The sequence below is a fragment of the Penicillium atrosanguineum genome, assembly GCF_028827265.1.
Source record: "Penicillium atrosanguineum strain IBT 20685 chromosome Unknown utg000003l_segment0_segment0, whole genome shotgun sequence".
NCBI lineage: Eukaryota > Fungi > Ascomycota > Eurotiomycetes > Eurotiales > Aspergillaceae > Penicillium > Penicillium atrosanguineum.
Window position 1 is genome coordinate 1,697,886 of NW_026623135.1, and position 12,933 is coordinate 1,710,818.

Below are 12,933 nucleotides of genomic sequence, written 5' to 3' on the forward strand. Positions count from 1 at the left end.
GTTGGTATGATCTGTGTTTCTTGGCCCTCCATGGCAGCATAGAAGTACAAAGTCATGCTTAAAGGGGAGCAGCCCTGAGATTACTACCCCCTGCGGTCGGGTTTCGACCAGTTCGTTCTTTTCAATTCAAGGCTTGGAGATGCATCTATCCACAATGGCTTCGGTGTCATCCTTGTTAGGACGCAGCCCTGGAGATTCAAACATCAATCGGAGTGTGCAAACTTGGAACTATGTATGCCAGTCATTATGCATTATCGGCATGACTGTTTGCTTTGGTCTCCGGGTGTATACTCGTGCGGTTATCCTTAATGGGTTCAACAAGGAAGATTGTGGGTGACTACCACACAAGAGATCAACATGTGTACTAACTCATGGGGTAGTGATGTGTGCAGCTGCTTGGCTACTTGGTACTGGCTACTCAGTTATTGCCATGATCAGTAAGTTTGCCAACTGAAGTGAATTGATTATTTTGCTTATACAGAATCAGTGGGACACTATGGAGGAGGCCTTCATCTTGACGATGTCCCCCCTGAAAATGTCATTCCTTTTGAAAAAGTAAGTCTAATCTCCAGTTCACTACCTCGAAAACATCTAATAATCCAGACCGTGTACGTGACAATGGTTATGTACGGTCCAACAGCCTACCTCACCAAGTTCTGCCTCTTGTGGATCATGACCCGTGTGTTCAGTCCTTTCCGGAAAGCCGTCATCTTCATCTACGTATTCATGGGTGTCATGCTTGCCTACTATATTCCAGCGGTAATTGTCAAGATCCGAATCTGCAATCCTATCGGCAGATTTTGGAACAAAAATATCCAGGGCACATGTCTCAATGAAACATCCATCATCCTGGCTGATGCCGTCGTGAGTATGGTCAGCGACTTGATCATTCTCCTCCTTCCTCTTCCATTAACAATGAGCTTGCAAATGCCCAAGAAGAAGAAAATGCGGGTCATCGGTCTCTTGGGAGCGGGTGGTCTGGCTGTGACGGCTAGTGTTATCCGCCTGGCGCTCATTGTCACCACTGGGCAGTCCAAGGACGCCACTTATGCCTTTATGAGAATCAACATGCTTGGGTAGGTCTATCTCGAAAGTCTCCCACGCGCAAATGGGATTATTAATTGAGTATTCTTCAGAAATGCCGAAGTCGCCATGGGTGTCATCTGCACCTGTCTTCCCGCCCTTTCAGCCCTCCTGATTCGAGCCTACCACGAATATTCAAGCAATAAAGCAACCAGCACATCCAAGTACAGGTTGAGCACAATCCAAACCCAGTCAAAGACTCAGCGGAGCAAGCAGAAAATGAGTGTGCTGGAGGCCGAAACCGATGAGGATGTCCTCATGTACAATGCCCAGGGCAACCCGCGGGTCGAGACAACTGTCCAAGGCGATACCGAGCGACAGGTGGATCTAAGAGGCTCTCCATTCCTAGGTGGTATTGGTATAACCAGGACTGTTGACGTTTCAACCTCCGTCGAGACTCGATAAGGTAAGATGACAGGGACCAGAGGAAAACTGCACGTAAGTCAATTACTCTTTTCTTTTTCAATATACATAATGCTCGGCCTACTTTGTTTCGCTATTCTCTTCACTTGGCTAGCATGTCTATTTTCTGAATACTTTTTTGAGCGTATAATTCAACTCAGGATAGTCCCATGTCTTCAGTGATCCGTTACCTCTGATCTAAAGCAACTTGAACCCTGTCCAGCCTCCTGGAACGAACTGCATCCACCGGGTCCCATTTGCCGGTGATCAACTTGGAATAATAGAGACATCTCAGTTGTTTCTTCATTAATAGAATTAATATCGGGTCTTGTCCCAGTGGGGCCGTTCGACGGGGACTGGGGCCGAGTTTGATCCGAGATCGTCCCTCCGAGGTGAAAGTCGGGAACCATTCATCTGATTGTGACTATATTTCGGCCTCTTGATTTCGCAGGTTCCATACATAGCACAAACAATAGTTTGTGATCAGGATTGGCGGTGAGCTATTTCTTGCAAGTCCAAGCATCTCGGTGATTTGCGGGCGACCCTCTTACCTGACTAGGGTAGAGATCTACAGCACAGCGAAGGCCAAGACAAGACTTTGTCTACGTGAACCATTTTAACAAATTGTAAAGTAATCTCTCCCCTGGATGTCACATCCTGGAATTATTCTATCGCTCAGTGAGTTCGCAAGCTAGTGTATACCCCATGGCCAATATCCGGGGCAAGTGGGTCGAGCTCTGTCAGTGGTGATCCCCCGATACTTGATTTCAAATCAACTGTTTAAAGCAAGGAAATGCCAGGATCTCACTACTTTACAAGGTCTAGCTTCCAATTCAATCTCCAGGCAGCCAACATCGTAAGTTTACAAATAAGATGCAGTTCGTTCCTTCCAATTCGCAGTCTCGCCGCAAATCTAGACCGGAACTATTTAACCGCGGAAAGCTATGCCAATGAAGGCTCTCGTGGAAGAAAACGTTATTATCAACGGCAACCGTATCGCTTACGGAGTTTATGGCCATGGACAACCTGTTGTTCTTTTACATGGGACTCCGTCTTCATCCCTCATCTGGCGCAAGGTGATTCCGCATCTCACCGGTACGGGCTTTAAAGTCTATGTCTATGATTTGCTCGGATACGGTCTCTCAGAGCGTCCATGGAATCCAGAAACTGACACCTCCATCTCCGGGCAAGTCCCCATCTTGGAAGAGCTGCTCACCCACTGGGGGCTAGACACATTTCATCTTATTGCCCACGACATTGGGGGTGGAGTCGCACAACGATTTGCTGTTTTCTCTCCTCAACGGCTACGCTCCTTATCACTGATCGACGTCGTGAGCTTTGACAGCTACCCCTCCAAAAGAACAAAGCAGCAGATGGAGAACGGATTGAAAAGCCTCATCAAGGCCAAGGACGATGTGCATCGATCACACTTCAAAGAGTGGCTGCTCTCTGCTGTATATGACAAGGAACAGTTCACAAACGCAAGCCTCAACACTTTTTTGGAGTACATATCCGGACCCATAGGCCAAGGCAGCTTCTTCCAGCACCAAGTGCGGCATTATGACCCGAGGCATACGATGGAAATCGCGGATCGGATCCATGAGCTTGGCAAGTTACCAGTGAAACTTATTTGGGGTGCGGATGATGCATGGCAAGTTGTTGACTGGGGACGTAAGCTTAATCAGGCAATTCCTGGCTCTGAATTGGAAGTGATTGAGCATTGTGGACATTTTTCACTAGAGGATCAGCCAGATAAGATCTCACAGATATTGGTCAATTTCTTGAATCGCTATGAAGAAAGGCCCGCAAACGCCGAATGAACGAACACGGGTCCTTCAAATCAATGAACAATGTATATCTGATTAGCTACGTAAAGCACATCTAAGTAGAAGGTTAGAACGGGCAATGTGTACTCGAGTGTTGAAAGCTGAAAAAGTCCGATTTCATGGACGAGTAACCCTTGAAAGCCAAACAAATACACGTAGAGACAATTCTAGATTTCTTCTTTAGTCCTGTTAGGGCAGCCTTTGAGGGCACGGATGGTCCGTGCGGCTCCGATCTTTTCCTGCTCGCCGCGTCCAACTTGTTCAATAGCTCCTCAATGTTTTTGTCCACATTTTCGCTTGCAACATTGCGTGGATCGGCAACATGCGCATCGCGCAGCTTGTTGAGGAACCGAAGGGGCCTATTAACCCTTGCGATTGAGACATCATGGTAAGCTCTGCCCATCTCCGAGTACCCGTAATAGTTACTTACTGGAGCCATTCTTACTAGTGACGACACATCGGTGTCTATTGTCGAGAAGAAGATCGATAATTCTACCGGAAGCAGAGCTAAGATTCATTTCCTCGAGAATATCACCGCGGATTCACGGGCGCATCGCGGCATTCATCCGATCCTTGCCCTCGAGTCGCATCAAGAGAACCTAGCAAGCCTCGTCGACAAGGCTTTGAATAGTCTACCGGCGTCACAGAGTGATGGAAATACTATAAATCTCGCAGATGGGTCAACGCGTCGCCGTCCGGACTTTATCTCGGCCACTAGGGGCCCAGGCATGCGATCTAACCTGTCCGTCGGACTGGATACAGGAAAAGCTCTCTCGGTGGCTTGGCAAATCCCCATGGTGGGCGTTCACCATATGCAGGCACATTTGTTGACTCCACGTCTGGTTTCATGCCTGAAGGAAGGCGATGGCGCGCGTACCACTTCCCCTGAGTTCCCATTTCTATCCATTCTAGTCTCGGGAGGTCATTCGATTTTGGTTCACTCGAAGTCTCTAACCGATCATAAAATCATGGCATCAAGCAATGATATTGCTATTGGAGAAACTCTTGACAAGGCTGCACGCGAAATCCTGCCTTCCGACTTATTGCAGAGAGCAAAGACTACGATGTACGGCAAAACCTTGGAGCAATACGTCTTTCCAAATGGCAAGGCCGACTTCGCTGACTACCGGCCGCCTATGAATCGAGGAGAGGAGGTGGTCAAAAAGCAGAGCCGGTGGGGTTGGAGTCTGACCACTCCCTTTGCCAATACCCGGGCACTGCAGCTTAGTTTCTCGTCCGTGTCCAGCATGGTCAACAAGATTGTCAAGGACAAAGACGGGTCCATGTCTGAAGAGGAGCGAGTCGATCTGGGCCGGGATGCAATGCGCGTCTCGTTTGAACACCTTGCATCCCGAACTATCATCGCGCTCGAGGCCCTGCGTTTGCATAACACTGGCGATGATGAGATCAAGACTCTTGTTGTCAGCGGCGGCGTTGCTGCCAACAAATTCCTCATGGCGGTCCTCCGGTCCTTCTTGGACGTGCGCGGGTTTGAGCATATCCAAATCGTCGCGCCGCCCATCTATCTGTGCACTGACAATGCAGCGATGATTGGATGGGCAGGTATTGAGATGTTTGAAGCTGGCTGGCGGACTGATATGAGCTGTCGTGCTCTTCGCAAATGGACCCTTGATCCTCAAGCCGATGATGGCGGGATCTTGGGGCCCAGTGGCTGGACTTCCAGCGAGAAATCTCTCGAATCTCTCTAATTTCGTGTACAATATCCTCCTGCATATTAGCGATACCCTAATTGTATATCAACAACAAGCCATTTTACTCCCATTTGTCTTACTTGGACAGTATGGGAGTCAATTCCATTCCCATTGTGTTTTCTGAAGTAGGACTACTCTGCGCGAACATGCGATAGAAATAGGCTCAGTAAAATGAACAAAGACGCCGATGCAGTAATGTAACAGCTAGATGGCTTCGATCAAGCTTCCCATCCGAGTCCTCCCATATCCATGAAGCCTCCACAGCAGGGTATCGATGATGCGCCGTTCTAATCTGTGCAAGTGAACCAAACCCACCGGCACACTGTGCAATAGAGGTATTTGAAACAATGTAATACATCAAAATTATGGTTGGCATGATCAGCCGCCGACAGGAGGGCCCGTTCGTTGCAACGAAGCGACTTGTTTCCGAAGCTCGAGGAAGAAGTCCTTCCCGTTCGCCATGGTATTCTCTGCTTTCGTCAGTCATTGAATCCGGCGAGATAGAGTGACAGTGTTCGTGACGACGTACGCTTCGAGCCCCAAGGGCTACCAGATCGTTGGTTGTTGTCCTTTCCGGCGGGCTTGTAGAAAGTAGCTTTCGATTCTATGGCGATAGATGCATTAGATAGGAGCTGGGCATATATGATCGATAAAAACTTACCTCCAGGGGCTATGGAAGCAGCAGACGAGCACTTAATTAGCGTCATCCTTTGAACAGTGAACGCCGGTCCTACCTCTCTTCAGAAGGCACTTGGCCTCCGCAGCATTGAAGCCCCGAACGGGAACATGCTGTTCTTGTGCTGGCCCAGAGGCAGCAGGAGACGCATTTTCATTGCGAGGACCTCCCCGGTTGCCATTGTTGGAGTGGCGTTGCGATGATTGGCGACTGGGCCCGCCGCGCCATCTGCAGCAAATAGCCTGGATTAGCGGGGTTCGGAGCGTACGCGGTAGGTCAACGAGGAAGAAACGAAGGCGTACCTGTTTTCGCCAGGGCCGCTCATGGTGTAGATTATAGAGACTTGAATGAATTGTGCAGGTCGGAGAGGATATGCGGGGAAGCTGTACACGTCCAGCTCAGTTCAGAGTTGTCGACACCTCAGGCGCCACGCGGATGTCGACGCCTTCGATAACAAAACACCCGCCCCAGAACTCAGCCTCCGCTAGACCAGGCGTCTTTCTTTCTTGTTTTTGCTGCACGATTTCAGCAGCGCTACCTAATTTTCACCGGTCACCCCTTCGATATATGCCATCAGGTGGCGCCTCGCCCCCCTGAATGCGACCTGACGTGTCTTGATTGGCAATCACCAACCTCGACGTCGATCAACCCGCGCAACTCTTCAAGCTCGATGTGAACGATGGCGCCGATGTCCCGACACTCTTTTTCTGGTAGATCATCCAGAACTCAACCTAAGTCAGCTCTGAAATCATCGCGCCACGCCGTCGATTCGCCCGAGGGTCCTCCTTTCAAGAAGCGCAAGTACGTTCCCGGCGGACCTGGGGGAGGTGGGCGCTTCATAGATGTCGAGGCCTCCCAAGAGACAACGCCCAAGAAGAAAAACAACACTCCGAGACGACACTCCACAAGCGCACGCAGTCGCCCCATCCGCGAAATCGAACAACCAATGCAGGCCCCTCCACCACCACCGCCCCCTGTACCAACAACGCCGCCCTCTGTGACGCGTCCTCGACGGGACAAGAGTCAGAATCGGGGTCGCTTTCCTTCTTCCACAGCTGCCGCACTGGCCTTACAACAGGGGGATGGGTATAAACCGAGAGAAGAGCGAGGATGGGAGGAGTTCCATCCCGACTTGGATATCGATGGCAAGCTCGCTGTGTTCACTTCAGAAGAGGTCGACACCGTTGAGCCTATCGCCAACATGTTGGGCTTCGAGTCTCTTAATGGCACCGGCACGGACAGTAGCACAGGAACACCTGTGGGGTATCCTCCAGAACTGCTCTCGCCCGCTCCCTTTAAGCGCAGGCCCGGCCGTCCTCCACGTCGCCCTGAAGCCATCCTCCATGCTCTTTTCCACCAAGGCCCCAAAATTATTCCTCCACCGGGGCCAAACCCCCGGGAGAGACTGACATTGCCAAAGCCATCCTTCCGGCTCAAGGACCCTTTCACGTTCTATGAGAATAAGAGCATTGGCCAGCAGAACTATGTCGATCGAACGATGGCCAGCGTTGGCTACCAGGAGAGTGACCTGTTTCTTCGCCATGACCGGCGCTTCATTCGTATGACCGAGGGTGCGCAAGAAGACGATATGGACGTAATTCAGCCTGCCGTGGTTGAAGGCGATGTCAATGCGACGACCGGACGGGTCGAGTATGACATGGATGAACAGGATGAAAAATGGTTGGAAGATTACAATGTCAAGCGTCGAGATGATCAGCTTGAGCCGATCAAACCGGCCATATTCGAGATCACCATGACCAAGATTGAAAAAGAATGGCACGCTCTCGAGAAGCGAATCCCAAAACCGAATCCCAAACCACCCCAGACACACCGACTACGATCCAGTTCTGCAGCCGCCGTTAATGGCGAAACGGCTGGGGCTGGGGAAGAGCAAGATAGCAAATGTGCTATCTGTGATGACGGCGATTGTGAGAACGCAAACGCCATTGTTTTCTGCGATGGCTGTGACTTGGCGGTACACCAAGAGTGTTATGGTGTTCCATTCATCCCCGAAGGTCAGTGGCTGTGCCGCAAGTGTCAGCTGCTAGGAAGAGGGACCACGAACTGTATTTTTTGTCCAAACACCGAGGGCGCGTTCAAACAGACCACCTCCTCGAAGTGGGCGCATCTTCTTTGTTCCATCTGGATTCCCGAGGTTTCCATCGGTAACCCGTCACTTATGGAACCGGTCACCGATGTCGAGAAGGTGCCGCGCAGTCGCTGGAAGCTCAATTGCTATATCTGCAAGCAAAGAATGGGCGCTTCGATTCAGTGCAGCAACAAGAATTGCTTCGTTGCGTTCCACCCCTCATGCGCACGAAGGGCTCAGTTGTATCTGAAAATGAAGGCTGGCCACGGGCTCATGGACTCCCATCTGCTGAAAGCATTTTGTGACAAGCACGTTCCGCCAGACTGGCGATTGGAGCATGGGACGGACCAGGCAACCGCCGACGCGATTGAGTACTACCGTGATGCCATGTATGGCCGACGGTGGGGTGATAGTCAGGCAGCGGCGCTTCAGATGGGTCCCTCCCAGGTGGAATCTGGACAAGAAGAACAGACTCATACCCCTCGCATCACTTTGACTGTGGGTGGGAATAAACGGAAACGTGTTCCCAAAACGATCTGGAAGCTTCCCTCTGGGGCACCGGTCATCCCCCAAGTCGTTTTGACCTCTGTTGTTGCGGCACTTCAGCGATTCACCGTCCGTCATCGAAAGCAATATGCAGAGGATGCGTGCAAGTACTGGACACTCAAACGTGAGGCACGACGAGGTGCCGCCTTGCTTAAGAGACTCCAGCTGCAGCTGGAAACCTTCTCGTCCATGGAGATGACACGAAGAGATTATGTGGCAATGGGTGTCACCGGCCACAAGCGCTTGACACGCCGTAAGGAATTTGGAGAACGACTCTACAAGGACCTTGATCGACTGAGGATGCTTTGCGATGAAGTGAAGAAACGCGAAAGGGAGAAGTTGAAGGATGCTGAGATGCTTCGTAGCATAGTGGACATTGTCTACTTCCCTACTTTTCCCATGCTCTGGCCGATCGTTGAGAAAGCTCAACTGTAAGTCAAGTCTCTTCTACCATATTGGCTCAAGCCACACGCTAATTAATCTGCAGATTGGACAGTAGAGGTACATTTGCCGCAGGATTGCTTTGTATACGGAAACGACTCGAGGAACGTTTCTATCCATCTGTCGCATCTTTCTCTGCCGACCTAGCCAGTCTTTTCACCTCTGAGATTGGCGTCGAGTCAACTGGAGGTACAGCTGAGCTGCAGGAACAGATCGCAGGTCGTGCCTCCGGACTTAGCATTGAGCAGCGTGAGAAACGGAAACTGGCGAAGCGAATCATCAAGGCCATTCAGCCAGCTTTGGAAGATGCCATCCGAAAGGAGAGCGAGCTGAACCGCAAGCCATTCGAGAAGGAGCTTAAGGAGCTTGATATGATTCTCGACAACAGTTTAATGTCTCGTCGTGATTCCATCGACATGGAAGGCGACACCGAAATGGACATTGCTCAGTCTGATGCTATGGAAGGTATCAAACAGTCTGGCGATGCGTCTGAAGCCCTCGCTGGGCCCCAGCTCGAGAATGGCGCTATCCCTGGTCAGGACGTCTCACCGGAAGAGGGCAATGGCGACGAGTCTACCTCCAAAGAGGGTGTCAAACCTAATATCAACACAACCTTCAATCGACACCCGACTCCGGAATTGACTGAAGAGGATCAGCAGCTGCCTTTAGCTCGTGGCGGCATTCAATGGTACATGCAACCGTTCGACCCTGTCGGTACAACGATTCACGAAGAACGATGGACCGGACGAGATGTGATGCGTGGCATGAGTGAGGAGTTGAGTGAACTGGACGAGGATGAATTGCAAGACCTGGTGGATGATGAACCGCACGCAGACCCTACAAAGACAGCTGATGCAGGGAAGAGCAAGCCGAACGTCCGCCGAACCCGTCGCGGGCGCAAATAATGATTACGAGCGCAAGGCGCAGGCAGGTGTTATGGGTGAATTCATTTTTTGCAGAACCCCTAGGTAGATAATATGAACGACCTTCACAGGACAAAGTCACAATCTAAGAGGTCTAGATGTCCTAGATATAGCTAGCTGGAGCTAAGGCAGGTCGTAGCCTTGGCCTATGACACCTTGCTTTGCTGTCTTACCCCTGGGCGCTCTTCTCGTAATTTCCACATTCTGCACTTTTCTTTTCTTTTCTTTTTCCCGTGAAATCTGGTGTATTTCGTTTGTTTTATTTTTTTTTCCACAACTTTCCTTTGTCACTCGTCACATAGGCGAGTTTGCAAACTCGACAGCTCTCGGGAGTGTTGTTCCTTTCCGGAGGCTAGCGCCCGCTCTTATCACTGATTTCTCTTCTCTCCTCTCCTTCCTTCCCCATCAACCTTTTCGTCTTTCGAACCATCATGGCTGATTACGACAACGATAACGGCCGTTACGCCGGTAAGCACTTTCATCGGTTTGTCTAGTTCTCAATCTAACCTGTGTAGATGAGCCCCGGTATGAACGCGACCGCAGCGCCTCGCCTCGCGATGAGCCCCGAGGTGATCGCGCTCGCAGCCGCTCTCCCAACGGCCGCCCCGACGACCGTGATGACCGGTATGACCCATCATCAATTCCTCTCATTGAAGGCGACCCTGTCTAACGTGATTATAGTCCCGGTCCCCTGCGCAAGGCTCACCTGCAAGAGGAAGAGGAAGAGGAAGGCTCCCTTAATAGCGGCTCCAACCTGTTCGTCACTGGAATCCACCCGCGCCTGACCGAATCCGACATTACGCGTCTATTCGAGAAGTACGGTGATGTTGAGAACTGCTCTATCATGCTGGACCCCCACACCAAGGAGTCCCGTGGCTTCGGCTTCGTCAACATGGTCACTGCCGAGCAGGCCGATGCAGCCAAGGAGGGCCTCCAGGGCGAGGTCATCGAAGGCCGCACCCTGAGCATCGAGAAGGCTCGTCGCAACCGTCCTCGTACCCCTACCCCCGGAAAATACTTCGGTCCCCCCAAGCGCGGTAAGCTCTTTGTTCTCTGTCTTCTATCAACCCGTTGCTGATCTTCTTTTTTTAGATGGCCCTGGTGCTCCCCGTGGCCCGCCCCGTCGTGGCGACCGCTACGATGACCGCCGTGGTCCTGGTGGTGGTGGAGGCGCCTGGCGTCGCCGCGATGACGATTACTACCGCTCTGGCCGTTACGACTCCTACAACGACCGCCGCGAGTCCGGTCGCGATTATGGCCGCGGTGACTACCGCAGCCGTGATTATGGTGGTGGCGGCAGCGGTGGCGGCAGCGGTGGCGGCCGTGACTACCGTCGTGATTCCCGTGACGACTATAGCGGCTACCGTGGTGGTGGCAGCAGCGGTGGTCCTGACCGTTACGCCGACCGTTACAGCCGTGATGATCGCCGTGGTGATGACCGCCGTGGCGGAGGTGAAGAGTCTCGTAGCAGCTACTACGACCGTGATGCCAACCCGCCCAGCTACGAATCGGCTCCTCCCCGTGAGCCTCGTGCCCCCTACGCTGGTGGCGAGGGTGCCGCTGCTGGTGCTGGCAGTGCTAGCGGTGGCCGTTCCTACGAGGGCCGTGGTGGTGAAGATCGGTACGCTAGCAGGTAATGTATTGCCTGACAAAACACAGAAACGTCCTTTGGATGCCTTCATGGCTGAATGTTCGTTCCCATTGCCCAAAATCCCCAGCTCCTCACAGTTCCCCTCTTTCCATTTGCCTCTTCACTTTCTGAAATTGTTTTAATGCGGGATTTGAGCGACGGGCCACGGGCGTCGTTTCCTTTTTGTGTGTTCTTTCTTTTTGTTTTCGCGTCCATCAAAACGATAATTCGGAGCGCCATCGGCCGACTGCGACCGACTCGGCAACTATCGGTCATTCATGTCGTCATCTCTCGATCGCTTGATGATGTGTCTCTATTTTATCTGTTCGCGACGCAACTCGGGAATCTCTAGCGGCAAGGAAGAAAACAATTATCGATGTAATTCGGTTGTCTCTTGGGTCAGCACTCTCTCGGTCAAGCTGTTCGCCTTATGCACACCACTACAACTCTTCAACTCCAACTCCAACTCTCCAGTAACGGCTCGGTTGTATTCGACCAACTAAAGTGTCGGCCTCTTTCAGCACCTTTTTGGCCTGCTCGCCAAGGCCGTCGCGCTTGTAGTATCGCAGAATTAATGTTACAGGCGATTTAGTGTCCGTTTTAATCCTGGAATTTCGGGCCTTGGCAGGTGAGATTGGAAGCTGACATGCAGATATATTTCTTTGTTGTCTTTATTGTCTATGTTGAACCTGGACTTGGGCCTGGTTGGCAAGTATCAAAGCAGGGTGTTCTACTCACTTTCTCTCCAGGGACGACCCCACGGTCCTCCGGGGCTAGAGACAATTACCCAGTATCACAAGAGCACCCTGGGCTCGCGAGCTATCCCGGTAGGTGCACAGGTGGTTCTGAATGAAATATTCGCCGAATAGCGGCTCATTCCAATCATATCTTAGAAAACGTGCAACATGGCCACCTAGGCAGGTACCTCTTGAACTCCGTACTTACTAGATTATGTAGCTGCCTCTCGTATTCTTTACCTGCTTATTCTGCGCAACTTTTCACTGCATAGGACTCTGCAGGTGGGCAAGCTCTACTGGACTATGGACTATGTACTGCCAAAATGTAGTCCTGGTCCACCCAAACCCCAAGTCCATATAAGATATATTTCAAGTATGAATTGGGGTATCACACGACTCCGCGCTGCTGGAGGCTCTAATAGCCCCGGAACCTAGGGGATTTATAACAGACCTCATAGAAACCGAGGCTCAAGCTTTTTGTGCCTCTTGTAGGATCGAATCCATCTAGCCTGCAAACGCCTAAAAAAGCAAAAACAAATCCCACTTCGATGGAAATTCACTCCGTTCTGTTCGCGTCCCGTTCCAGCTCATTGCTCTTCTGAATCAAGTACTCTCCAAGCACACGCAGAGGATTGCTGGGCCTAGAAGCAGGTCAGCTCAGCCCAGTGTTCATGGTAATCTCGAACGCCGGCACACTCACTGTTCCTTCGCAACAGTCTTCATCCCTTCAAGTAGAGTGGGAACGATCTTCTCGTTCAAGTATACACGCGCCGGAGCACCACCAGGGCGTACCTGAGTTGCGGAAGCACCAGAAAGATCTATATGGGCAGAGCTCGCGCCATTGGTCTCAGCCATTGTGGAACGCGGT

General features: G+C 51.4%; 7 protein-coding genes across 7 annotated transcripts; 5 read left to right on the top strand and 2 right to left on the bottom strand.

Annotated features, from left to right (window-relative positions):
- Positions 1–154: 154 nt before the first annotated feature.
- N7443_004049 (putative integral membrane protein) lies at positions 155–1,488 on the top strand (the record flags this gene model as incomplete). The annotated part of the gene is made up of 5 exons (XM_056884105.1): positions 155–329; positions 381–437; positions 488–555; positions 604–1,076; positions 1,137–1,488. 5 exons carry the CDS (start codon positions 155–157, stop codon positions 1,486–1,488), a joined length of 1,125 nt encoding a protein of 374 aa, XP_056742383.1.
- Positions 1,489–2,435: 947 nt separating this feature from the next.
- N7443_004050 (alpha/beta fold hydrolase) lies at positions 2,436–3,305 on the top strand (the record flags this gene model as incomplete). Its single annotated transcript, XM_056884106.1, has 1 exon — positions 2,436–3,305. The coding sequence occupies one exon, from the start codon at positions 2,436–2,438 to the stop codon at positions 3,303–3,305; it is 870 nt and encodes a 289-aa protein (XP_056742384.1).
- A 281-nt stretch (positions 3,306–3,586) lies between these two features.
- Positions 3,587–5,020, top strand: N7443_004051 (N(6)-L-threonylcarbamoyladenine synthase family protein; the record flags this gene model as incomplete). Its single annotated transcript, XM_056884107.1, has 2 exons — positions 3,587–3,699; positions 3,760–5,020. 2 exons carry the CDS (start codon positions 3,587–3,589, stop codon positions 5,018–5,020), a joined length of 1,374 nt encoding a protein of 457 aa, XP_056742385.1.
- Positions 5,021–5,401: 381 nt separating this feature from the next.
- Positions 5,402–6,024, bottom strand: N7443_004052 (uncharacterized protein; the record flags this gene model as incomplete). Its single annotated transcript, XM_056884108.1, has 5 exons — positions 5,402–5,493; positions 5,553–5,627; positions 5,685–5,693; positions 5,758–5,927; positions 6,002–6,024. The coding sequence occupies 5 exons, from the start codon at positions 6,022–6,024 to the stop codon at positions 5,402–5,404; spliced, it is 369 nt and encodes a 122-aa protein (XP_056742386.1).
- A 354-nt stretch (positions 6,025–6,378) lies between these two features.
- N7443_004053 (putative PHD finger domain protein) lies at positions 6,379–9,680 on the top strand (the record flags this gene model as incomplete). The annotated part of the gene is made up of 2 exons (XM_056884109.1): positions 6,379–8,765; positions 8,822–9,680. 2 exons carry the CDS (start codon positions 6,379–6,381, stop codon positions 9,678–9,680), a joined length of 3,246 nt encoding a protein of 1,081 aa, XP_056742387.1.
- A 449-nt stretch (positions 9,681–10,129) lies between these two features.
- N7443_004054 (RNA recognition motif domain-containing protein) lies at positions 10,130–11,335 on the top strand (the record flags this gene model as incomplete). The annotated part of the gene is made up of 4 exons (XM_056884110.1): positions 10,130–10,166; positions 10,214–10,322; positions 10,380–10,735; positions 10,791–11,335. The coding sequence occupies 4 exons, from the start codon at positions 10,130–10,132 to the stop codon at positions 11,333–11,335; spliced, it is 1,047 nt and encodes a 348-aa protein (XP_056742388.1).
- A 1,286-nt stretch (positions 11,336–12,621) lies between these two features.
- N7443_004055 (DPY30/SDC1 family protein) lies at positions 12,622–12,920 on the bottom strand (the record flags this gene model as incomplete). Its single annotated transcript, XM_056884111.1, has 2 exons — positions 12,622–12,706; positions 12,766–12,920. The coding sequence occupies 2 exons, from the start codon at positions 12,918–12,920 to the stop codon at positions 12,622–12,624; spliced, it is 240 nt and encodes a 79-aa protein (XP_056742389.1).
- Positions 12,921–12,933: the final 13 nt, after the last annotated feature.